The sequence below is a fragment of the Palaemon carinicauda genome, chromosome 8 (genome assembly GCF_036898095.1).
Source record: "Palaemon carinicauda isolate YSFRI2023 chromosome 8, ASM3689809v2, whole genome shotgun sequence".
Lineage (NCBI taxonomy): Eukaryota > Metazoa > Arthropoda > Malacostraca > Decapoda > Palaemonidae > Palaemon > Palaemon carinicauda.
In genome coordinates, this window is record NC_090732.1 from 12,686,499 (window position 1) to 12,713,998 (window position 27,500).

General features: G+C 41.3%; 1 protein-coding gene across 1 annotated transcript in view; it reads right to left on the reverse strand.

Annotated features, from left to right (window-relative positions):
* LOC137644796 (cytoplasmic dynein 2 intermediate chain 1-like) overlaps nucleotides 1-27,500 on the reverse strand; it is a 71,823-nt gene that overhangs the window by 31,888 nt on the left and 12,435 nt on the right. The window contains exons 3-10 of the mRNA XM_068377693.1: nucleotides 25,354-25,649; nucleotides 24,184-24,459; nucleotides 23,948-24,007; nucleotides 11,976-12,385; nucleotides 8,108-8,387; nucleotides 6,983-7,116; nucleotides 5,854-5,994; nucleotides 4,914-5,153 (exon numbers count right to left, since the gene is read on the reverse strand). Of these exons, the coding sequence (XP_068233794.1) occupies nucleotides 4,914-5,153; nucleotides 5,854-5,994; nucleotides 6,983-7,116; nucleotides 8,108-8,387; nucleotides 11,976-12,385; nucleotides 23,948-24,007; nucleotides 24,184-24,459; nucleotides 25,354-25,649 (1,837 nt within the window). The remainder of the gene's footprint in view (nucleotides 1-4,913; nucleotides 5,154-5,853; nucleotides 5,995-6,982; nucleotides 7,117-8,107; nucleotides 8,388-11,975; nucleotides 12,386-23,947; nucleotides 24,008-24,183; nucleotides 24,460-25,353; nucleotides 25,650-27,500) is intronic.

Below are 27,500 nucleotides of genomic sequence, written 5' to 3' on the forward strand. Positions count from 1 at the left end.
GCTCTGGCAATCGCTCTGGCTGCCTCCTTCAAAAAGCCTCTAGCTCTTGAGAGTCTTTCGATAGTCTGAAGGCAGTCAGACGAAGAGCGTGGAGGTTAGGGTGTACCTTCTTTACGTGAGGTTGACGTAGAAGGTCCACTCTTAGAGGAAGAGTCCTGGGAATGTCGACCAGCCATTGCAGTACCTCTGTGAACCATTCTCTCGCGGGCCAGAGGGGAGCAACCAACGTCACCCGTGTCCCTTTGTGAGAGGCGAACTTCTGAAGTACCCTGTTGACAATCTTGAACGGCGGGAATGCATACAGGTCGAGATGGGACCAATCTAGCAGAAAAGCATCCACGTGAACTGCTGCTGGGTCTGGAATCGGAGAACAATACAACGGGAGCCTCTAGGTCATCGAGGTAGCGAACAGATCTATGGTTGGCTGACCCCACAGGGGCCAAAGTCTGCTGCAAACATTCTGTGAAGGGTCCACTCTGTGGGGATGACCTGACCCTTCCGGCTGAGGCGATCTGCCATGACATTCATATCGCCCTGAATGAACCTCGTTACCAGCGTGAGCTTTCGATCTTTTGACCAGATGAGGAGGTCCCTTGCGATCTCGAACAACTTCCTCGAATGAGTCCCTCCCTGCTTGGAGATGTAAGCCAAGGCTGTGGTGTTGTCGGAGTTCACCTCCACCACCTTGTTTAGCTGGAGGGACTTGAAGTTTATCAAGGCCAGATGAACCGCCAACAACTCCTTGCAATTGATGTGAAGTGTCCTTTGCTCCTGATTCCATGTTCCCAAGCATTCCTGTCCGTCCAATGTCGCACCCCAGCCCGTGTCTGATGCGTCCGAGAAGAGACGGCGGTCGGGGTTCTGAACAGCCAAAGGTAGACCTTCCTTGAGAAGAAAGCTGTTCTTCCACCACGTTAGAGTAGACCTCATCTCTTCGGAAACAGGAACTGAGACCGTCTCTAGCGTCATGTCCTTTATCCAGTGAGCAGCTAGATGATACTGAAGGGGGCGGAGGTGGAGTCTCCCTAACTCGATGAACAGGGCCAGCGATGAAAGTGTCCCTGTTAGACTCATCCACTGCCTGACTGAGCATCGGTTCCTTCTCAGCATGCTCTGGATGCATTCTAGGGCTTGGTTGATCCTTGGGGCCGACGGAAAAGCCCGAAAAGCTCGACTCTGAATCTCCATACCCAGGTAGACAATGGTCTGGGATGGGACGAGCTGGGACTTCTCTAAATTGACCAGGAGGCCAAGTTCCTTGGTCAGATCCATAGTCCATCTGAGATTCTCCAGACAGCGACGACTTGTGGGAGCTCTTAAAAGCCAGTCGTCTGACGGAGCCGGACACAAGATCATGGTACTGCTGCACAGTCTGTGAACTGTCAACCATGGGGAAGCGAGGAAGTACAGCGACAACCCGAAACTGTCTAGACTGTCTGGGTAGTACAGACAACTCCTTATCGGGTTGCTGAGGTTGCCGCACTGCGTCACAACAAGTCACCTCTGCTGGTTGTTGAACGTCTTCCCAGTGACACACTGACTCCGTAAAAAAATCCTCTATCAAAGACTAAGCTTGGACTGCATGTCTTGCAACAAAGCTCAAGGTCTATGGGAGCAGGTGTGGCAACAGACGGGGTTATCGACTGAAGCGGAACCATTTACCCTCCCTGGAAGCATGTTATGCTTAAATAAAAGTCCATAGGAGGCTAAGCAGCTTAAGGCTCCTCTCCAAATGACAGAGTCCTCAAGGGAATATCAGAAGGAGGGAGAACAGCACTTTCTCATCTACAGGAACCATATCCGAGAAAAGCTAAGTTCTCTCAGTGAGGGTTTCACTGGTGCAAAAGCAGCAGACCAGAAGGCAACGTTATGAAACTGCTTGACAGTCTGTGAACTGTCAAAAACTGAACTGTCAACCACAACAGTAGCATGAGGACATACAGCACTGGTGTATAAGTAGCAGACCAGAAGGCAACGTCATGTAACTGCATGACAGTTTGTGAGTTGGCAACAACCAAAGTTGTGTGGGGAAGCCTCAACTCCTGCCTGACTAGTTTGCTGCTGGCGAGTGGCGGTAACCACAGTGTGTTGCGGAGGCTGACACACCGTGTCAAAACACGGCAGCTTGTGGTAGCTCCCGCACGGCAACGGAGTGCTCTGTGTGTGGGAGTCATCATACATCTGGCAGGGTTGACTGTGCATGGGTGGAGGAGCTCTCACAACAAGAGTGTGAGAGCAGGAAGCCATGCCGGGCGCACAACCGTGGGAGGTGTAGGCCCACGGGTGCATCGTCAACCTTCTCCGCAGTCGGAGTGTGGGAGCTGGCAACAACAAAAGCAGAGTGCTGGTGCGTGGGAGGGGCTGCGGTGGGTTGAGGAGCATGCGGTATGGTATGCAGAGCATGCTGTAAGGTATGCAGAGCATGCTGTAAGGTATGCAGAGCATGCTGTAAGGTATGCAGAGCATGCTGTAAGGTATGTAGAGCATGCTGTAAGGAATGCAGAGCATGCTGTAAGGTATGCAGAGCATGCTGTAAGGTATGCAGAGCATGCTGTAAGGTATGCAGAGCATGCTGTAAGGTATGCAGAGCATGCTGCATGGGCTGCGGAGAAAGCCGCATAGTGCTGGAACCCGGCAGCTCTACAGAACCTTCCCACTGCTGATGCGGTAGCTCACGCATGTTAGCAGATGGTGCAGCAAGAACATGCGTCTGGCAGGGTGGACTGCGCATCGGTGGTGGAGCTCTCACAGGTGGAGGGTGGGAGCAGGCAGCCGCAGTATCTGCTGAGCGCACAACCTCGGCGGGTTGTAGGTTAACAGGCTGCATTGTCAACCTTCCAGCATGATACTCCTGCATGAAGGAGCAAGCTGAGACTGTATAGTCTGCAGCATGGACCACTAGGGTCTATGAAAGACAACAACAAACGGAGCTACTGTCCGTTGTGACTGAGGGTCTAAAACAGCTGGTGCGGCAACAGACGGAGTTACTGCCTGTTGCGGTACCACCTAGCCTCTCTTAGGAGGTGTGCAGTTGTCGTACTGCAGCGAGTCCGAACTGACCCAGTGGCTACACCTAGGCCGTTGGACTTGCGCGGAAGGGACCGACTTGCACTTAAAAGCTGCAAGATTTGGTCCATGGTTTCTGCGAGAAACCTCTTCCGCAGACGAGGAATAAATGGGCTCTCTCGTCTTTGTGTAGGTGGGGTGATCACGTCGGCAACGTGTGTAGATACACCCGAAACCACAGAGGGAAACGTCTGTTCGTCGATCAAGGCCTGAGGAACCCATAAGTCCTTCGACATTACTTCTCCCCTGGGCTTGGGAGCTTGTAAGAGGTATCAGACTAGGTGAACAACTGGCACGAACAGACGAACCCTCGAACGCAACACTGTAACACTTTGCGCATATCACTTTATCACTTTTGATTTTCTGTTTGCACTTATTTCACTGAACTCGAAACTTTAAGTGGTTTGTACCTGAAACACGCAATCCTATCCTTCATTAAAAGGTAGTAATTGCGAAAACAGTATTACAATGTAACAGAAAAACATAATGAAAGATAAAGAATTCAGTGGCTGGAAAAGAGACTAAACACTAGATCAAATAAACTACGTTTAAAATCTCTCACCGCATAAAGCCTGGGAACAAGAATAAAACTCTAGAAACGTTTTACCTTCTTCCCCTATATCGACTAGGGAGAAGAGCAAAAAAACGAGAACAACGTTACCCGCTTGAACGAAACGTTTATCCTCCTCTCTCTCCCTCCGTCTCTATCTCTCTCTCTCTCTCTCTCTTGACTTAGAACCTGAGAGATGAGCCCAATTATATATATCGTTAAAACATATTGTTAAAGGAAAAAAAACTGAAAGGTTTTCCAAATAAAAAGTTCCTTTATAGAATTAAAACCATTTAAGCTAAGCAAGAATGAACGAAACGCTAGAATCGGTTTACTCTTACTGTAACGTGACACCGTGATAGACTCTCTCTCTATCGTAACGATAGAGCGCAAGTTGAACGTTCTGAACGTCAACAACTGCGGAGACTAAAAAAACGTTAGTTCAACTTTGAAAACAGTACGAGACTTATCAAAGAAATTCTTTCAAAAACATTAAAATTAAAATAGCATAAATTCTTAACAGGAAAAACGATATGACGAGCTCAATGTTAATTAACTTCGGTTCCAAGTAAGGACCGCCTACTATTAGGAAAGGTCGCATATAAACAAACATAAAAAAATAATTTTTATAAGTTTATAATAAAAGGAAAGTTAATCGAAGAGGCCTCAAAAAAATGAAAGAGAGTCTGTACTCTCTTCGACACCAACACTTCCGTCTAAGGGAAGGGTCGGCCATTTAAAAGTGAAAGAGAGTCCATACTCTCTTCGTCACCATAATTAAATCGAATTAATTCCAAAAGCTTGCTAAGCTAATGATAAAGCTTCCTGAATAGCGAAGGCTAAACTCTAGAGCAAATACATCACCAAATCGTGAACAATAACTCCAGAATCAACAGCGTATCCAAGTAGGTCTAGCCGGAGGCACGACAGAGGAAAAATTGAGTTCTTGTTGACAAGAAGTACTTGAGTACCTGCTCACAGATGGCGCTGTTGTGTACACCCCCACCTGTATAGCGATCGCTGGCATATCCCGACCGTAGATTTCTGTCGGGCAACAGAGTTGACAGCTACATGATCATCGGGTAAGATTAATATTGAAAAACAACTTAACATGAGGTATATTGATTCTAAGTTACTGGAGTTAAAATAATCTAATCAAGTAAAATTCAATAGAGTCAGCAACTTATTCAGATACTAAAAACCATTGTGAGAATATATATTACCATGCACTGAAAAAAATTTATATAAAACCATTAAATCATATATGTCTTTTAACTGAGTAACCATCATATTGTACCTGAGATGCTGAAGTAAGGAAGGACGTGAGACGAGACGTGCCAGATGTTCTACTTGAAGCTCCTGTGAATGTCAAAGGGCCCATATCTCCTCCAACACCCATATAATCTTCGGGTCCTGGAAGTACATTGTCTTCACCAATAGTAATGTGCACAGGCTTCTGCGTCCATTTGTTGCGCGTTACAATAGGTTCTGTTTGGATTTCTTCGCTCAGAGCATCTTCATTTGTCTGAACATTAACCTAGTTATACGAAATATCACACCTTAATATCTTGATGGATTTACTTCACAGTAACATGAAATCATTATGGATGTTTTGTAGCCTACAATAACATTAAGTGTGATTTAAAGGAACTATTTATTTATAAAATTATTCAACAAATCTTGAATGTTGGACATACACCATTACAAACGAATTGCAGACACAACTAGAATATTTGAAATAGATAGGTCAAAGTGGGAATTGAAGTTTATGGTAAAAGAAAAAAAAACTCATACAATAGTAAAATAAATATAAATCTTGCAAGCTATACAGAAAGTGCAACAGCATTTTAAAATCAAAAGACTTTTGCTATGCATGTTTTCAAAACTAGATTAAAATTTAACTAAAAACCATGTTCTATATCATGCTCTCTTTTTAAGGCATCCTGTATTATTAGCTAGATTAAGAAAATGGACATATGCCTAATGATCAGGTATGAATATCATGGAGATAACCGATACACATTACTCGATAGCAAGAATGGCAACACTGAACATACCCTCTGATAAATCACTTTTAATTATCTATAAGGTAAAGCCCTTGGATCAAAGAAAAGATTTAAATAAAAAGATATCTTAAAGACTTCTTAATCGACCAAAAGTAAATAGATAAAAGCAGTTTACCCTTTTCGTTTACGAGTTTTCCATCTGATGTTTAAAAAGTCACAGAAATAACTTACCTGTTGTCTGTTTGAATGTCCAAAGCTAGATATGTAAGCTTCATAAGACACTGGTGCTAGTGTCAGAAGATCTACACTAACTGTATCTAGCTGAATCATGCTCAATAATATACGACCACGACTATTCATTTTTGAATGAGCCTGAAATAAAGAAATAATCACTTTCAGTTATGCCTTTATGACAAAATAAATCAGCAATCTAACAGCTACTCTCATTAATATTGCTTTCAGTGATAAAATCTAGTCCAAACAAATTATAAAAAATACACAAACTAAAAATACAAGGTGAGCTAAATTATAAATTTAATATCCTATAACAGGACATGATTCATGAATGGAATTATGCAAGATGAATTCATATATAATGCAAGAATACTGTACTATATAAAGAAGCTCAGACTGAATATTGAGTATGACGATTGATTGTTCTCTACTGAATAATGTCACAAGAAAGAGAAGCACTGACAGAAAATTACTTGCTAGAATTACTTAATAAACTAATAGCTAGATATAAAACTGTTCAAAATCCATTCACTTAATCTTAATAAGCTAATGCTTGGCCCCATAATTTATATCATACAATTCTGGAAAGATGAAAACTACCTCCTCAAAGTAATTGGAGAGAAAGAGTACTCTCTGATCCCCAAGACTATAGTTATCACTCAGAAGGGGGAAAAAAAAATGGACCATGTGGTTTCATCTTTCATAGAAAAAGATTCCCAAAGGCTTGCATATCCCTGAAGGTCAACCAGTAATCCTTCAAACACCACTGAAGTAACACCACTTGATAAATCGCTCAAGGAGTCACCCGTGAGGTATGAGCTTCTCCAACAAGGATGATTACACAAAGAATAAGTACATTATGCAGATACTGACTCAATAAAACATATGCCTATTCATGCCTTTAGTTAGAATAAAAAACATAACAGGAAATTTACTTTAACAAGGTTATACTTACACTATGAATTTCTATACTAAAAATGAGTATACACCAAAAAACTTTCTTATCTCAATCAAAAATGATCTTCTAATGTACTGACAAAGTTACTGAGAAATACAAGACAATTTGCACACTCCTACATTGGTTTCGTCCTCTATTAAAATTGATTAATATACTATTGAAACTTACATGTGCTGCTTCTTGTCTTTTCTTGGCAACGGCAAAATTTACAAAGGTTCGGGACGTTTTTGGTCTCTGGACATTGGTATTTGGTTTTTCCTGAGGTTGAGGTGCTGATTTAGATGCTGTATCTTGTACCACTTCTGAAAAGTATGAAAAGCAGGAATGTGAAATATAATTGCTTGTTTCAAAAATACAAACTCAATTTTCATGGATATTTTTCTTACCAATTTAAAAAATCAACAGACCAAATTTGAGCTGCTTCAATAACAACATAACTTGTTATGTAACTTATGAGTAAGACAGCAATATAAAACATTTCTTCTTATTTTAAAATTACATGAGGCTTGCACCAAGATTTGATAGTACACATACAGTGAAAAGGAAAAGGGTAAAAGGATAAGTTGGGTGAAAAGTAAAAGGCAAACAGCAATGCTGCAGGACTGAAAGATACAGTATTGCAAAATAGTTCAGTACTATTTAAGGTGCAACTTTAAGGGACTTATACTGGTTTTGAACATCAGTTTTTACATAATTCAAGTTTCTGACCTTCAAAAAATCTTGTATGTGTGATTATTGTTTTTATGGAAATATCTGGCAACATCCAAAGTTCATGGTCTTCATAATGATTCCATGTCTTCCCTCAATTAAACTTTATCCCTAAGTTGTCTCATTTTGAAGTAAAGTACACTGTTAATTATAATAATCACATATTCAGAAATGGTCTACTCACTGAAACGATAAAAAGAATAAGGAATATTATTTACATAAGTATAAACACATTATGATAACATTTATCAAAGAGGTCGCAGTAATGTTATACATCCATTTATTGAATTTGGGCAAGGGATCAAACTGGGGCAAATCCACAATTGTAATGAGGTTAAAGTTAAGAGTTTTGGACATTAGGATGGAAGAAAGGAAATGGGAACAACTGTAAGAACAAGCCTAAAATGTAGGTGCAGCCATGGGGTCAAATGGACGCCTCAAAGAACCTTAAGTAATACCTAATATGAATTGCTTGTGGTGCACTGGTGGCAACAACCCCAAACAGAAACACAGTAATATTAGAGAACACAAATTGAGTCACAAGTTAGATCTTACTTAAACCAATCATACACTGTACATAGCTACCTTTCTTTTCTTCTATTACTGGAGAAAGTGGTCTTTCATCTTGTGTGGGATCATCAAATGTATAAACACGTTCCAATGGATAAGAAAAATTATTTTCTTTCTTCATAGCTTGAAGCACTGCCTCCAAATCAGGATCTCTAGTTTCTTCATCACTTTCTTCAGATGATGATGACAATGATGACGGTGAAGACGAAGATGCTGGTGTTGATGTGGATGATGATGATGAGTCTTCATCTTCATTTCCAGAACCTGTATCATTTTCAAAATCTGATTCGTAATCCTGCAAAGCGTAAGTACAAGTGGTGAGACTAAGTATCCACAAGAATTGTGCAGTTTACAATTATTATTATGATATGCAACCTGAAAAAGAACTGAAGATGCATTATTAAATTTGCCATTGTATCTCAATATTTCTACTTTCCCTGCGAGACCATTAAGCATGGAATAGCACCGGTTGAGCTTCTGGACATGTGCTAGACTGCCATACCAGATGATCCAGAAATACCAACATTCCCTATGTATTTTCAAACTACAGCATGAACCTTTATGTAAATACAAAATACCACTTGGAATGGGGAGGAAAGAAGGACAATGTGGCTTACATTTCAGTATCAAAATTACATAATTCATTATTAAAATTACATCTATTTTGATGAATATTACCTGTAAGTCACATTGTTGATTACCACACTCAACAGGAGTCAGGACAGTTGTAATCGCAAAACCCTAATTACATCATTCAAATCTTAAAGATAAAAAGATAAACTTTACTTTAAAACATTCCCTAACATTTAATCTTGCTCTGTATCAAGGAATGACTTAAGACCAGACAGAGAAACTCATCCATCACATCCATCTACATCAGTGATCAATTTAATGGTGTTTGAAGAGACACTGAAAATCAGAGACCCACCCCATCAGATACTTCCTGTGGAACAGGAAGTGAGGTCCTAGATTGGTGGCTGAGGGATGAGCGTCTCTTCAAAAGAACTCTTTTGGAGTGTCCTTCTCCAGAACTACTTCCTTTTTCCAATATGCTGTTGTCATTCCAGCAGAACCTGATAGGCCACTGATGAGAGACACCTCTACTGTAATGGCACACATCAACAAACAAGGAAGTATTGTTTCACAGACTCTCTGTAACTTGTTGATGTAGGCTCACAAGTGGGTACTGAACACCAGTCAAGTTGTCTCGGAGAATCATTCCCAGTTAAAGGAACGTGTTCACTGACACCTTAAGTTGAAAGGGATAAGTGGTCGGATCAGAGAATCCCTTCATCCCCAAGTGGCGAGGAGCTTCTCGACTTTACGGGGTTCCACAATGATTGAACTCTTTATGACAAGACTTAACAGGATGCCCCCGATTTACTAATCACCAGTTTTGGATTAGGTAGGGGCATTAGAAAACGCATTTGAACATCTGTGGGACAGCCTAGACGTCCTATGTTTTTCCGCCATTTACCTGGCTTCGATGGATGGTAAAAAGGATGCTGTCTATCCAAAACCTCAAGATGACGTTAGTGGGCTCCCAAGTGACCCCGAGCAGAATGGTACCAGTACAGTACCTTCTAATGCTTCTGACCAAGGATCTAAGAGCTACCCATTTGGCCCAACTTGCTCTACCAGCCCCCCTCCAGACACCACAACTCGTCAACATAACCGTCACTTCACAGGTGAAAGCTATTTAGCATCTATTAGGGGCAAAAGGCTTTTTGCGAGGCACAGCAAAGCAGATGTCTGGATACCTTCGAAAGTCTTCCACAGTAGTCTACTGGACAAAATGAGTGATACGTCTCTTGGAGCCTATATTCAACCGACTGCAGAATTCCTTGTGTTTCTCCATGAGAAGAAGTTCCTCTCAGTCTCAGCAATGAAGGACTATCATTCTGCCTTGAGCCAAGTCTTCAAACTGAGAGGCATAGACCTGTCCTTGTCTTGGAAGTTAACTACAGTCATGAAGAACTTTGAGCAGTCCTGCCTTACAAGAGAACTCAAACCCCCAGCGAGAAATGTGACCAAAGTTCCAAGGTCCTTGAAAAGGGCTTCCTATGAAACTTTAAGGCAGGTGTCCAACAAAGGCTTAACTCTCAAGATAGTCTTTTTACTAGCCCTGGCCTCCACGAAGGCATCGGGAGAGCTGCAAGGCTTATCGTATCTACTTAGTTATTCCCAATAGTAGAGAAAGGTCTAGCTCTCCTTTGATACAGAGCTTGGGGAGAAAACTCAAAATCCAACTGTAAATGATAAAAGGTTTAAATATTTCTCCATCATCTCACTTAGGGAAGCAACCAACAATCTGGATGATTTACTTCTTTGCCCTGTGAGGCCACTAAGACACTAACTGAAAAGGACTTAACCCTTCAGACCACGACTACAGAACCTCTTCATCAGCTAAGGCAGGATAAAAAAGATCTCCAAAACCAGCAACTCCTGGCTTTGAGAGACTATTAACACATCACAAACTGGCAGTAAGTAAGCTGCAGGAATTAGCACAGGCTCGTGGTCATACAGAAGTGACCCGTTAGCCTTTAGGGAAGACCTGTAAGTGGGCCAAGTCTTGAAGGCTGGAGACTAGAAATGCCAGACAACCTTCAAAGCCCACTATTTATGGGAATGCACAAAATCAGTTACTTGGTAAGTTTTCTTTAGGACTTATGGTAGAAGCTCAACAGGTGATATAGTATACCTAGCGCCCTCACGGGACAAGAGGCATCATATCTAAGATAGAGGTTGTGATGTTAGTCTAGGATGAAAGTAAGACTATCTGGCCTTCTTTCCTCTTTATCTTCTCCTTCTTTGGAGTTCAGTGGTCGAACCGTTATGTCACTGGATCAGATCTTGTCACAGGTAAGCTACTGTACTGAGTTACTGTTCTATTTTAGGTTAAGATAGAAGTGCTTTTCTCCCATCCTCCTGACAAGAGGGAGATGAATAGTAAGGTAAACCCATCACTTCATTTCAGCCTTATATCAAAACAACCTTGGGATATATGTTCCTCCATGACTGTCTGTCTATGACAGAAACCTAGACCTATCACCATAATTTCAGGTCATAGGGAAGTGGATTGGAATCAACACTCCTGCTCCTAAGGACGTGTGTATATCCTAGGACTTTAAACAAGCCAGTTTGGTTAAAGGTACTTGCTCTGACTTAAGGATGTCTCCTATCAAAAGACAAGGGTTTGTATTCATTTAAAAACAAATCACATATTCTTAAAAGTCATTCCTTACAATGTATACAAAAGAGTCCTTCAAGTCTGCAAACCCTAGGTGAAGGTCAAAGTAGCTACTCAGCGAGTTGGCAGAGAGGGGCTGAGCTTTCCGCTGCCCGCCAGTAACTATCGACACTTCCTTATAAATTTCAATAGCCAAATTCCAGTTTCGCTGATATTATACTCTTATAAAGGACTCTGGTTTGTATAGTTAGGAAAAATACAAATTACATTTAAAATTTGATATCTAGACTGTATAGAACAGAAAAATGATTAAAAAAAGTGATGATAAAAAACTCTCATGTATGAAAATAACCAATAAAAAACCAAAGGTGTAAAAGTAGTTTTGGAGGGGAAATTAGAAGTTAAGAAAATTTTTTAAAACTTTAGTATAGGATTGAAAGGCTTGCACATCAAAATCATTAGGAATGTGACTAAAAGGTGATACTGTAGTCATCAAAATAATAATTATTGTAATAATAATAATAATTATTATTGCATTATTAATATATTTATTATTCTTTAGTAAAATTGTATTATAATAATAATTATAATAATAATAATAATAATAATAATAATAATAATAATAATAATAGTAATAATAATAATAATGATAATAATAAATTATGGTAAGTTAATAAAACCAGTAAACTCTACCTCAAATTCATCTTCATAATAGTCTTCTTCAATACCAGGTTCTTCAACATTAGGTTCCTCAACTTCAGGTTCCTTAATACCATTTTCCTTCGGCATCACATCATTGTCAGCGGTCTGCTCCTCTATAGATTCTTCAATATCCTTAGTATTTTCTTCATCATTATCTCTAGGTATATCACTATGAGAAACAAGGGAAGCAGGTACACCCAAGGCGTTCTGATAATGTAAGTCGTCTGGGAATGATTCATCCATGAAAGGATCTTGAGACGCACTGTCATCTATCATAGCTTCATCATCGTCCTGAAGACCCTCTTCTGCTACCTCATCAACCTCTACCATCTTGGATGATATTGATTCTTCAATTTCAGCCTCGTCACCGCTTAAATCTCGAGGCGTTGACATAGAAATTCCTGGAATTTCATGGTAAAGGTAAGTATATTTTGACAATAATTTACTCTATTATTAATTCCTATATACGTTTTACATGAACAAAGCTTAAAATTTTCTTTAAAATAATTCATCAAAATTTTTAGTAAAAAGCAATAAATTTTGGTACAACTTGAGATTTTAGTGAGTATTTTGTACTGTACTACAGAAATACAGTTTTATTTACAAAGTCGATAAAATGAATGCCATAGGTGATGAGCAGACATGTAATCAAAATACTAACATTGATATAAAATATCAACCTTGATGATATTTTAAGGAAATATTCTATGACCTTTTACTAGTGACCAAAATAAATATTTCAAATTACAGTACAAAAAAGATAGTTCTCACGTTCAAAATCAGCAGCCTATGACAATAATAAGATCTTTACCAGATAATGAGGTATGACAAAATTATTTTTTATACAAACCTATTATCCTTATAAAGCCCTCAATTATGGTCTTCAATTCATGAATAGTAGTCTTCTATTTTACCAGACAGAAGAAGGATTTTAAAAGGTTTGTGTCTATGACACCTGGATCTCACAGTAGAAAGAAAGTCAATGAAAATAAAAGACCAGACACAAAATGAAGTACAACACAGAGAATATGATTTTTTCATACAAACACATCTTTATATAGCCCTAATTTATGGTATTAAAGCTAGATAGTCTGTGCACATGACACCTAGATCTAATAGTTCACAGTAGTCAACTGTCTCATTTTTTAGTACAGTATCTCTTCTGCACAAGGACTACAGGAAGTTTATGAGATGAATTTGTGTGGGATAAAATTGTGCCTCATGAAACGGCTTTATTTTATCGAAAAATCAACCCAAATATCTCCCTTTAATTGCTATTTAGAAGGAAGGTTCTAGCTATTGAATGTCCAAAAATTTATGTTTATAACCTACAAGCTCAATAGGAATCCATAGGAAGAAGATTAAAAAGGAACCCAAAACTCTGGATAGGAACAGTTAGTCATGTGGGCATGAAATAGTCCTTGTGATGTAAAACAAAAAGCTTGCAGATGTGCCCAGTAATCCTTCATATGGATCGGGAAAGAGAAAGCACTTGGTAGCAAGTAATCTGGGAAGTCTAAGTGTTTAAACTATTAACCCTAATAAATAAGTGTCTAAATAAGTGTTGTTATCCAAGTTAGATTAAAAAACGAAAATAGAGGGAGTTCAGATTTTGTGTACAAGAAATTAGAATTGTAAAGTCTAACCATCCATCACATTGCTATAGGCCCTAAAAATAACTTCTACCAAAATAAGATTTTGTTATCTGAAACTTGCTTACTGGAATGACTAGTGAATGAAATATCTAGATGTATCAACCTTGCTGAAAAAAGGAGATCCTCTTTGAGAAAGCAAATGATGCTGTGGAATGGTCCAGTCATTACCCAGGCTACCCAAAGATTGCCTTTTCCACAATCTGCTGAAAACCACTATGCCAAAGAATTCCATATTTTATTAAAGGTGACTTTACCAAAGACCATGAAACTTAAAAACCTGTTCTAATATGTTATTTTCATTAGTAAAATAAATTTTTGAATATACTTACCCGATAATCATGTAGCTGTCAACTCCGTTGCCCGACAGAATTCTACGGAAGGGATACGCCAGCTATCACTATACTAGAAGGGGGTGTACTCACCAGCGCCACCTGTGGCCAGGTACTGCAGTACTTCTTGTTGACACCACCTCAATTTTTCCTCGGTCCACTGGTTCTCTATGGGGAGGAAGGGTGGGTCAATTAAATCATGATTATCGGGTAAGTATATTCAAAAATTTATTTTACTAATGAAAATAACATTTTTCAATATTAAACTTACCCGATAATCATGTAGCTGATTCACACCCAGGGGGGTGGGTGAAAACCAGTGTACATGACTAAATGATAGCTAAGTATCCCGTATTTCATATAATCAGTTATTCAGAATAACAATGAAATAATAAGTACCTGGTAAGGAAGTCGACTTGAACCGTTACTCTGCCTTTAATAAGTTCGTCTTCCTTACTGAGCGCAGCGTTCCTCTTAGGAGGCTGAATCAACTCTAAGGTGCTAAAGTATACAGGGCTGCAACCCATACTAAAGGACCTCTACACAACCTCTAACCCAGGCGCTTCTCAAGAATGAATTGACCACCCGCCAAATCAAAAAAGGATGCGGAAGGCTTCTTAGCCTACCGTAACAACCCAAAAAACAACAATAAAAGCATTCAAGAGAAAGGTTAAAAAAGGTTATGGGATTAAGGGAATGTAGTGGCTGAGCCCTCACCTACTACTGCACTCGCTGCTACGAATGGTCCCAGGGTGTAGCAGTTCTCGTAAAGAGACTGGACATCTTTAAGATAAAATGATGCAAACACTGACTTGCTCCTCCAATAAGTTGCATCCATAATGCTCTGCAGAGAACGGTTCTTATTAAAGGCCATCGAAGTGGCTACGGCTCTCACTTCGTGGGTCCTTACCTTCAGCAAAGCAAGGTCTTCATCCTTCATGTGAGAATGGGCTTCTCTAATCATAAGCCTTATATAATACGAAACTCCGTTTTTGGACATGGGCATCGAAGGTTTCTTGATTGCACACCATAAGGCTTCTGACTGTCCTCGTATAGGTTTTGACCTATTAAGATAATATTTCAGAGCTCTGACAGGGCAAAGAACTCTTTCTAGCTCGTTACCCACCATGTTGGAAAGGCTAGGAATTTCAAACGATCTAGGCCAAGGACGTGAAGGAAGTTCATTCTTAGCTAAAAATCCGAGCTGTAAAGAACATGTTGCAGATTCGGATGTGAACCCAATGTTCTTGCTGAAGGCGTGAACCTCACTAACTCTTTTAGCTGTTGCAAGGCCGACGAGGAAAAGAGTCTTGAGGGTAAGGTCCTTGAAGGAAGCTGACTGGAGAGGTTCGAACCTAGGAGACATAAGGAACCTTAAGACTACGTCTAGATTCCAGCCTGGAGTGGGTAAACGACGTTCTTTAGAAGTCTCGAAAGATTTAAGGATGTCTTGAAGGTCCTTGTTGGAAGAAAGGTCCAAACCTCTGTGGCGGAGAACTGAAGCCAACATACTTCTGTACCCTTTAATCGTAGGAGCCGAAAGGGATCTCTCATTCCTTAGATGTAATAGGAAGTCAGCTATTTGGGTTACAGAGGTATTGGTAGAGGAAACTGCATTGGCTCTACACCAGCTTCGGAAGACTTCCCACTTGGATTGGTAGACTCTACGAGTGGATACCCTCCTTGCTCTGGCAATCGCTCTGGCTGCCTCCTTCGAAAACCCTCTAGCTCTAGCGAATCTTTCGACAGTCTGAAGGCAGTCAGACGAAGAGCGTGGAGGTTTGGGTGTACCTTGTCTACGTGAGGTTGACGTAGAAGGTCCACTCTTAGAGGGAGAGTCCTGGGGACGTCGACCAGCCATTGTAGTACCTCTGTGAACCATTCTCTTGCAGGCCAAAGGGGAGCAACCAGTGTCAGCCGTGTCCCTTCGTGCGAGACGAACTTCTGAATGACTCTGTTGATGATCTTGAACGGTGGGAATGCGTAAAGGTCGAGATGGGACCAATTCAGCAGAAAAGCATCCACATGAACTGCTGCTGGGTCTGGAACTGGGGAACAGTACAAAGGAAGCCTCTTGGTCATGGAGGTGGCAAACAGATCTATCGTAGGCTGACCCCACAAGGTCGAAAGTTTGTTGCACACGCTCTTGTGAAGGGTCCATTCCGTGGGGATGACTTGATCTTTTCTGCTTAGGCGATCTGCTGAGACGTTCATGTTGCCCTGAATGAACCTCGTTACTAGAGTGAGGTTTAGACTTCTTGACCAAATGAGGAGGTCCCTTGCTATCTTGTACAGGTTCCTCGAATGGGTCCCTCCCTGCTTGGAGATGTAAGCCAAGGCTGTGGTGTTGTCGGAGTTCACCTCCACCACCTTGCCTAGCAGGAGGGACTTGAAGTTCATTAGGGCCATATGAACTGCCAGCAGCTCCTTGCAGTTGATGTGGAGCGTTTCCTGTTCCCTGTTCCATGTTCCCGAGCATTCCTGTCCGTTCAAGGTCGCGCCCCAGCCCGAGTCTGATGCATCCGAGAAGAGATGAAGATTGGGGGTCTGAATCGCTAACGATAGGCCCTCCTTGAGAAGGAGGTTGGTCTTCCACCACAAGAGAGTGGTCTTCATCTCTTTGGTGACAGGAATAGAGACTACTTCGAGCGTCAAATCCTTGTCCCAATGAGCTGCTAGATGGAATTGGAGGGGGCGGAGGTGGAGTCTCCCTAACTCTACGAACAGGGCTAACGATGACAGGGTCCCTGTGAGACTCATCCACTGTCTCACCGAGCAACTGTTCCTCTTCAGCATGCTCAGGATGCAATCTAGGGCTTGGCTTATCCTTGGGGCCGATGGAAAAGCCCGAAAATCCTGACTCCGAATCTCCATTCCCAGGTAAACTATGGATTGGGAGGGAATGAGCTGGGACTTTTCTAAGTTGACTAAAAGACCCAGTTCCTTGATCAAGTCCAAAGTCCAGTTGAGACTCTCCAGACAGCGACGACTCGTGGAGGCTCTCAATAGCCAGTCGTCTAAATAAAGGGAGGCTCTGATGTCCGATAAGTGGAGGAATTTTGCAATATTCCTCATCAGATGCGTAAACACCATAGGAGCTGTGCTTAGGCCAAAACACAGGGCTTGGAATTGGTACACAACCTTTCCAAAAACGAATCTCAGGAAAGGTTGGGAGTCTGGATGAATAGGAACGTGAAAGTAAGCGTCTTTCAGATCCAACGAGACCATCCAGTCCTCCTGCCTGACCGATGCTAGGACCGACTTCGTTGTCTCCATAGTGAACGTCTGCTTGGTGACATAAGCATTGAGCGCGCTGACGTCCAGCACCGGTCTCCAACCTCCTGTCTTCTTGGCCACCAGAAAGAGACGGTTGTAGAAGCCCGGGGATTGATGGTCCCGGACTATAACCACTGCCTTCTTCTGTAACAGGAGCGACACCTCCTGGTATAACGCTAGCCTCTTGTCCTTTTCCTTGTAGTTGGGAGAGAGGTTGATGGGAGAAGTGGTCAGAGGGGGTTTGCGGCAGAATGGTATCCTGTAACCCTCCCTTAGCCACCTGACAGACTGGGCGTCTGCACCTCTTCTTTCCCAAGCTTGCCAGAAGGTCTTGAGTCTGGCTCCTACTGCTGTCTGGAGAGGAGGAGAGTCAGTGTTTGCCTTTTGAAGTCTTGGGACCTTTCCTAGACCTGCTCCTGGAAGAGTCTGGACGGGAGCTTCCTCGGCTGGGGGCTCTGCCACGAAAGGGCGGAATAAACCTTGTAGCAGGAGTATCAGCCACTGGGGTGCGGTAAGTCCTGGGAACTGAGGGAGCAATCTTAGCCTTACGAGCTGAAGAGGCCACAAGATCATGAGTGTCCTTCTGAATCATGGCCGCAGACAAATCCTTGATAAGCTCTTCGGGGAACAAGAACTTAGAAAGCGGAGCAAAAAGGAGTTGAGACCTTTGACAAGGTGTGATGCTGGAAGAAAGAAAGGTGCAAAGTTGCTCCCTTTTCTTCTTAAGAACTCCTGAAACAAACATTGATGCAAGCTCGCCAGACCCATCCCGAATTGCTTTATCCATGCAGGACATTAAAAGCATGGCTGAGTCCTTGTCCGCAGGGGAGGTCTTCTTGCTCAAGGCCCCCAGGCACCAGTCGAGAAAATTGAAAATCTCAAAGGCACGAAATACACCCTTTAAGAAGTGGTCTAAGTCGGAAAAGGTCCAGCAGACCTTAGAGCGCCTCATTGCTAATCTACGAGGAGAGTCGACCAAACTTGAGAAGTCAGCCTGGGCAGAGGCAGGGACTCCCAAGCCTGGTTCCTCTCCTGTGGCATACCATACGCCCGCCTTAGAAGTGAGCTTAGTAGGTGGGAACATAAAGGAAGTCTTCCCTAGTTGCTGTTTGGACTGCAACCAATCCCCTAATATTCTTAAAGCTCTCTTAGAGGACCTAGCAAAGACGAGCTTAGTATAGGTTGACTTAACAGGTTGCATGCCCAGCGAAAACTCAGATGGAGGAGAGCGGGGGGTAGCAGAAACAAAATGGTCCGGGTATACCTCTCTGAAAAGAGCCAGGACCTTACGAAAGTCAATGGGTAGAGGAGAAGACTTGGGTTCTTCCACGTCCGAAGAGGGATCTAGGTGTGCAGCTTCCTCCTCAGAAACCTCATCACCAGAGTGTAGCGAAGTGAGAGGTAAAGTAACAGCGGTATGCTGAACAGCAGAATCTGAACAAGCGGGTGCATAAACACTTGTGGTTTCATCCTCAAGTCTCTGTTGCTGAGTTAAAACCTGAGGTTCAGGCTGCAAAGACTGGTCAAGAAGAGTAGAGGAAGGTAGGCGCATGGGTTGAGGTGGCTGACTCCTAGCATGAGTTTCTTGTCTCAAGAGTTGCGCTTGCTGTAAGGGTTGCGGATGCGCAGTAGCAGGTTCCTGAGGAACGAGTTGAGGTTCCTGAGGTGTGAGCTGCGAGAGTTGAGGTAGCGGCTGCGCAGAACGCAGTTCCTGTCTCGCGAGTTGAGGTTCCTGAGGTGCTAGCCTTAGGAGTTGAGGCTCTCGCCTTGAGGAGGGTTGAGGTCGCTGCAGCGAGTGCTGAGGTGGCTGCCTCATGGATGGAAGAGGTTGTCGTACCTCAAGAGGTTGTTGCCTCGCTGGTTTAACCGCAAGAGGAAGCGGAGGAAGTAAGGCATAAGACTCCTGCTCCCATTGCTGAGGTTGCCTTAAGGAAGGCGGAGGTTGCTGCACACCGCTGGTAACTGGCAACTCAGAACGCGGTAAGGTAGCCTGAGGAACCTCAACTTCGTACGCCTGGCAGACTGGACTGCGATGAGGCGGAGCGCTCACAGGAGGAGGTGTAACCTTCTCAGCCTGAAACTCACGCATTAAGACCGCAAGCTGTGACTGCATGGACTGCAGCAAAGTCATCTTGGGGTCAACAGACGCTAAGGTCTGCTGAGGCAAAGCCTTAACAGAAGATGAGGTCTGTTGCGGCATCACCTTACCTCTTTTAGGAGGTGTGCAGTCACCTGATGACTGCGGAGAGTCAGAGCTAATCCAATGACTGCAACCAGGTTGTAGAACTCTTGAGGTCTGGACTTTGCGTTTGAGAGGTCTTGAGACCTGAGTCCAGCGTTTTCTCCCCGACATTTCTTCTGCAGACGAGGAAAATAAGGGCTCAATCGTCTGCGGGTGGGAGTGACGGTCTCTGTAAGACACGCCCGCAACCACCGAGGATACTTCTGTGCGCCGATCAAGGCCTGCCGAACCCTTTTGCCCTTCGACATTGCTTCTCCCCTGGGCTTGGGAGCTTGCAAGAGGTCCCGGACTGGGAGGACGACTGGCACGCACAGAAGTACCCTCACGCACAACACTGACACTGACACTAGCACTTGGCACCGCACTGACACTAGCACTTGGCACAGCACTGGCACTATCACCTCCCACTGCACTTTTGACCTTAAGTTCTTTGACTTCTGCCATAAGAGACTTATGGTCACTAACCACCGATTCCACTTTGTCACCTAAAGCCTGAATGGCACGCAAAACATCGGACATATCAGGTTGAGCACAAATAGTAGGTTCGGGGGTAGCCACTACAGGGGGAGGAAAAGGTTGAGGATCATGAGGTGAGGAAAAAAGCGAAGAGCGAGAAGAACTCCTCCTAACTCTCTCTCTCTCTAACTTGGTTGAATATTTAAGGAATCGAACAAATTCAAGTTCCGAAAGTCCGGCGCATTCCTCACATCGATCTTCCAACTGACAGGGTCTTTCCCTACAGTCAGAACAAGCGGTGTGAGGATCAACCGAGGCCTTCGGAATACGCCTATTACAAGACCTACATCGTCTGTGGGGTGGGGCTTGTGAAAGGTCAGACATCTTGAATCAAAGAGCTAGTCAAGGGGGATTCCAAATCAAGCAAAAAGATCGTTAACCATTAATCAAAACCAAATAAAAGCTATCTAAGCTAATAGAAAGGTTTCCAGTATAGCGAAAGCTGAAATCTTAGAGAAATACTTCACCAAAAGCCGTGAACAATACTCCAAAATTATAAGCGTATCCCAGAACGTCTTGCCGGAAGCACGACAGAGGAAAAATTGAGGTGGTGTCAACAAGAAGTACTGCAGTACCTGGCCACAGGTGGCGCTGGTGAGTACACCCCCTTCTAGTATAGTGATAGCTGGCGTATCCCTTCCGTAGAATTCTGTCGGGCAACGGAGTTGACAGCTACATGATTATCGGGTAAGTTTAATATTGAAAATAATATTTTCATATGGATGCTTAGTGAGGTTCTTCAAAACTAGAATGACACCCTAGTTAGGAAAAACTGTTCAGTCCATTAAGCTCAAACATATGAGAAAGAGCAAACTTGTAGTCCCTAATGGCCAAAACTGGCAGGCTCTTGTGACACCCCATAAAATGAAGAAAATTTGTTATTAACTAAAGAACTAGTTCCACTTTGTTGGCAGAAGTTATATAATAGCTCTGCCTACTTCCACTAAAAATCCTCTATGTCTGATGTACTGGATAACCTCCATGGGTTGAAGTTTAACAACAATCATATGGAATTGCTGGAAATGAGACTGACAAAGAAATTTATCCCACTAAGGGTTTTCTAACAGCAGATAGAATATAGAACCAGTTCTGTGACAGTTTCAAGTTTAACCACTGCACTGATTATCTTGAGCCCAGGCAAAGAAAACACTCCAGTACCTAGGTGGTTCCAATAGTGCACCAATGGAAAGCTTGGATGGCCTCTCTAAGGAATAGGCCACTTTGAAAGATACCCCAGACTTCTTTGCTTTCTTTTTGGTCCACCTCTTTGAGGATAGGAAGCACCAGCTATCAACTATCTGTTCATAAAACAGCATAAACAGAACCTCTCAACCAAACTTTTGGTGTGGATGTAGACTTATACATGTTTCTTAAGATCAACCAGTCTTTTGCTTTGCATAGGCTATCCACCAATAACTGCTGTATCTTGGTCTCTGGCTAAGTTAAATAATTCCTCAATCTCTCTTAATGAACTATTGCAAAAATCCAGATTTTTTACCTCTTTAGCCTCAGAAGCAATAGTCGGTGAAATTGCAGCCTTTAGGAGAGAACAGAAGTTCATCCCCATATTCTAGGTCTTCTTCTAATCCTGACCCAGGCCTCCTATTTCTTTAGACAAAAATAGAAAAGCCTCTTCAGAGAAGGCATCAGATTTATACTCAGACTTTTATAGTCAGGAAATAGTAATGTCCATACTGTGTTTACCCTATAATTACACTCTCAAGCGATCCATGTCCTCAGGATACACTAACCAACAAGATTCTTTCAACAGGGGCTATCCATATTCCAATAACCTTTATAATTATAAAAAGCTGATCCTGTCTCCCTCCATAAAACAGAAGATTTGAGAAATATTGCTTCTTCAGTAAAGTTTTTTTGCTAATACAGTATGCAATTTAAAGATATCCAGAGCTTTACAGAGTAGTCTGGGCCTAGGGGCTTCATTATGCACAACCTGAAAGAAATCCAAACATTACAACATTCATGTGTAGTACTTGGCTTCTTTGGGCCCCCTCCAAGAGTAACTCGGAAAAAGGGACCAATTTGGTCAGGTCCTTCAGCGGAAATGTGATGACAAGCATCCACTGTTCCTTGGAGTCATCCCTTATGAGGTGAGAGTAGACTTGCTAGGTTTTCTCCTTATCTATACAAATATGTGTAGTTGTCCTCAATGGTGAACGAGTCTACTCAATTACCCAGTTAAGCGTGTCCCCCCCATGACACTGTTGCTTTTGCATCATTACACTATTCATCATCAAAGTATTCTTACAAGTTTTTTTTATCTACACCCATAAATTTCCCACCAGGATCAGCAACAGAAGCAAAAGGGGGGTCTCTCTCTCTCTCTCTCTCTCTCTCTCTCTCTCTCTCTCTCTCTCTCTCTCTCTCTCTCTCTCTCTCTCGTCCATTCACGGGGCAATGAAAAGTTATCATCACTTGGTATCATAAAGTAAATTAGCTCTTTCAATCTCTTTATCACTGGAGGATTGAGTGCTAAAGCTCTCCTCATCCAGAGTATTATCAATATCTGAGGCTTCTAGAAATCATTCAATTCCTCTTGAAGAAATATGCTTCCTCTTTAGAGAGCCCATTGTAAAAGAAAAAAAAAATTGAATTATTATGAAAAATGCTTGAAGCATACAGAAAAAAAGTAAGCCTTTAATTGTCAAGTGCCTGACTGGAAAACATTGCCAGGCCACTTATTACCTTCCATTTACAACTTACGTGTACTGAGTGTTGCCAAATGGTGTTCCTAAACTTTTTATAAGAGTAAATGTACTAAGATTGGGATGACAACTTGACATGTGCACTTAGTCATAAACATAATATCACGTTGAAGGCAGTACTGAGTAAATCACAGTAAACTTAACAATATGTAGATGATACTTAACAGGTTAATGCTCTGGTATTAATACTAGGAGACCAAATGCCACATTAACCCCCAAAATGGGGTTTGACCACAGGAAAAATCTTTTTGTGGAGGTTCTGCATGGTCTCCAGGACTCTCCCTAGCCATGTGCACAGGAGTGGGGCAATGGATTCTCACTTGGAAATGATAGATGGCAGCTGGGTGCAAGTTGATGCACAGGTAAAATGTCTCCAGCTGTAGTGTTGATTATTTCAGCTATGCAATGATGATGTAATAATGATGTCACCCATAGCAGAGTGTTATTATTATTATTATTATTATTATTACTATCCAAGCTACAACCCTAGTTGGAAAAGCAAGATGCTATAAGCCCAGGGGCTCCAACAGGGAAAAATAGCCCAGTGAGGAAAGGAAATAAGGAAATAAATAAATGAAGAGAACAAATTAACCATAAATCATTCTAAAATAAGAAACAACGTCAATACAGACATGTCATATAATAAACTATCAACATCAAAAACAAATATGTCATAAATAAACTATAAAAAGACTATGTCCGCCTGGTCAACAAAAAAGCATTTGCTCCAACTTTGAACTTTTGAAGTTCTACTGATTCAACCACCCGATTAGGAAGATCATTCCACAACTTGGTCACAGCTGGAATAAAACTTCTAGAGTACTGCGTAGTATTGAGCCTCGTGATGGAGAAGGCCTGGCTATTAGAATTAACTGCCTGCCTAGTATTACGATTGGAGGTGCTGTGCTGAGTTCAAGAGCACCTGAACTCAAAAGTCTCACTTATACACACTGAGTCTATGCTTTGTACATTGATAAAAGTACACTGGCCCTAGAGCAGAGGAAACAATATTTCTTTGGTATTTATATCGTATTATATTCCCTGTACTAGCCTTTGGAGACCACAGAGCATCTCCTAAAAAAATAGGTTTTTCCTCTGTTAGAATCCCTTTATTCTATGAAAAAAATACAATTATAACCTTATAACACATAATTAAGCACTCAAGAGACAGGGTAATTCTTCCACTAATTATGAAAGACAATAAAACCAATTACACTACCTGATTCCATAGTTTCAAGACTATTCTGGTTCTGTTCCACAGCCTCAACCTCTTGCTGTCCTTTGGACTTTGTCTAATAATCGATCCTTGAATACCTAGACCCTCAACACCCGAGTCTGAAATAACATGAGAGTTATCCTTGTATCCTAATCATAAAATGGCACTTGTATTCTAGCACCTTGATATTTTCTCATAAAAATCAAAAGAAACATGACAGCCACAGATATCAATCTTACCTCTATCTTCTATCAAAGACTCTTCTTTTCGAGATGTACTGCGCTTGGCAGATTTACCTCTAGACCGTGAACTTTTCTGGTTAGAGCTTTCTTCATTTGATTTCTCTTTACTTTCTCCCTTGGATGACTTGCTTTTATCTTTAACTTTTTCACTATCACTTCGGGATGACTTTTTTATATCAGATTTGTCAACTGATTTTGATTTACTCGAGTCTTTACTACTCTTAGTTGGTTTTTCCTTACTTGCCTCACGTCGGTCAGACGACGTACTATCACCTGGAAACCAGATAAATATTTTTCATCATTAACAGGCAAAATACAATTTCTACTGCAGTACAATCAACCCTTAACAGTCACAGGTTTGACAATCGTGAATTTGATTATTCCTAGGAAGGGGCAGAAACTAAATCAAGTAAGATTTTATGCATTTCGGGATTCCAAGTTACATGACATAAAATTCAAGAGAGGACTCACAATTATATAAACTCCAAATACAGAAAACTGCCTTTTAAGAAATTACAAAATGCCATTATTCCGCAATGCATTACGTACAGTATCAGTCTCATATTACTCTCCCCTGTTTTATATAAATATACTTTTATGTACTGTATTTTCAGTTAGGGAGCATTCACTTTCATAGGGAATGCACCTTAACTGAAAGGAAATGGTAGTATCAAGTTATATATTGTAAGTCCAAATACAACACAGTGCACACACTTTAAATACCAGGGTAAAGTTGAGACTTATGTAAATGAATTTCCAAGCCCTTGCATAAAAGCTTTTTGTCTCTTCTATCAGGCACTGTTCTATAGTCGGTGTTATATAACTGAGTGCTTTCCTACATTTGATGTCATGTAACTAAGAATAGTATTTTTATGTTTTTCCTATCAAGTTTTTTAAAGTTATAAAAAGAAATACACACACTGGGAGTGGCATTAATGGGGGCAGAATTTATACACAGATTTTCAACATTTCCTGGTGTGTGTTACCTAACCACTATGAATATTAGTCTTATAGCATACAAATTCTACCATTCATACCAAGCAAGCTATAATTATGATGCATTTTTAAAAGAACAAGAAGCCTATCTCTAGAAACATGAGGGCAATAGTTGGGAACTCATTTTATTCCTTTAAAGCATAGATCAGTTAACAAAAAAATTGTCCATACTTTTTTTACTTTCAAGCGGTCTGCTGCGGTCCTTGCTTCTTCCTTGGCTTTTTGATGACTTGTCTTCCCTCGAAGGATTCCTCTCAGACGCCCCTTTACTACGACTTGATGGCTTGTTGCTGCGGCTAGTGGATGAATCCTTTTCTGTTTTTCTGCTGGAGCTTCTGTCCCCTCTACTAGGCTCTCTACTGCTACGACTTGGCCCCTTATCTTTTTTGGTGGATGCTCTGTCATTCTTATTAGATTCTTGAGACCCTTGTGCTTCACTGGATTTCTTATCACTCGCACGCTTTGATCTGGTAGTAAATATAGTATGATGAAAAAATACAGACTACTGTGTATTTGGAAAGCTGAAAGATGCAAAATCAATAATAAAGAAATACTTCAAGTCACAGCATATAAAGTTTGAAACTTCAACTAGTTATGTGAAAAAGAAAGAAGCTGAAAACTCATAGAAGGTCAGTGCCAAAGAGAACATTAAGACGACAATATTAGTACTTCCTGGGTTAAACAGATTTCTGAAGGCTACTAAGGAGCAAAAATTGAACATTACAAATACTTTTTATACAATTAGAAATGCATGAAAAATTATCTATCTATTCTACTATTCTATCTATTTGCCAAGGCACTTCCCATAATTTTGGGGAGTAGCAACATCTGAAAAAGGAACAAAAGGGAACTTTTCCTCTCTTCGCTCCTCCCAGCCTGACGAGGGATTCAGCCGAGTTTGGATGGTACTGCTAGGGTGCCAGAGCCCACCCTCCCCTGTTATCCAACACAAATGAAGATTCATATGCTGAATCCCCTACTGCCCTACACGAAGAACACAAGGAGTGCGGGTGAACTTCGGGCTTAGAGAGGAAAGCGCCACACGATTTACCGGCCACAGGCCCAGGGCAACGACGGGGATGCTCCATAACGCACTAGAAAGACACCGCGAGACAAAGGAACACAGAGGGAAAGGATAGGGAAGCACACAAAGGGACCACGTGGGAACCGCGTGAGACACAAAGGGTCGCACTGGGTTAAGGGAAAGCGTCGGGATGTTAACTCCGACGCGACTAAAAACTTACTGAAGATCGAGACCTGAGCAAGCATGCTCTCTGACCCCGGGTCGTCTCTGAGCGCGTATCACTCCACCAGAGATTACCCCTCATAGAAAACGGGAGTAGGGTAAACTACACAAAATTCTGGTCCGATGGGAGGAGATCCCAGATACTCCTAAGAAAGTAGTTCGAGGTAAGTACTCAGTGTTGGAACAAATGACAAATTAGGAGGTAATTTGTAATTTTTCATTACTATACAAACCTGAGTCCCTTACAAAGGAAAATTACCGCAAAGTTGGAATACAAGAATGAAAAAAATATCATGGTGTCAAAAACCAGGTGGAAGTTCCTTGTCGGTAACTGGCAGGTAACCGCCTACTCCTCCCTGCGCTGGCTTACTGACAAAACATTATGATAGCCACTGGGACTTGCTAGGAGACTAATTCTTAGGCGAGAGGATGTCCTCTTTCCAACTGGCTGCAAAACTTAACCCAGGATACTCAGAACTTGTGCATCTGGGATGCCGAAAGAGTTAAGGATCCTACCACTAATCATAACAGTGGCATAAAAATAAAAGGTGGTCCACGGCCCTAGCTTCAAGGGTTGTTTTGAGCTGAACATTTCCATTGTAGACCTGGCATAATGTGTGATGTATCCACCTGAATCACATTGTATGTCTGGTTATGTCACACTCCCCCTTGTAAGGAATGTAGGGAAAAGACTCTTTGTTACCCATTTGAATTTATATATATACATATATATATATATATATACATATATATATATATATATATACATATATATATATATATATATATACATATATATATATATATATATACATATATATATATATATATACATATATATACATATATATATATATATATATACATATATATATATACATATATATATATATACATATATATATATATACATACATATATATATATATACATACATATATATATATATACATACATATATATATATATATATACATATATATATATATACATACATATATATATATATATATACATACATATATATATATATATATATACATATATATATATATACATATATATATATATA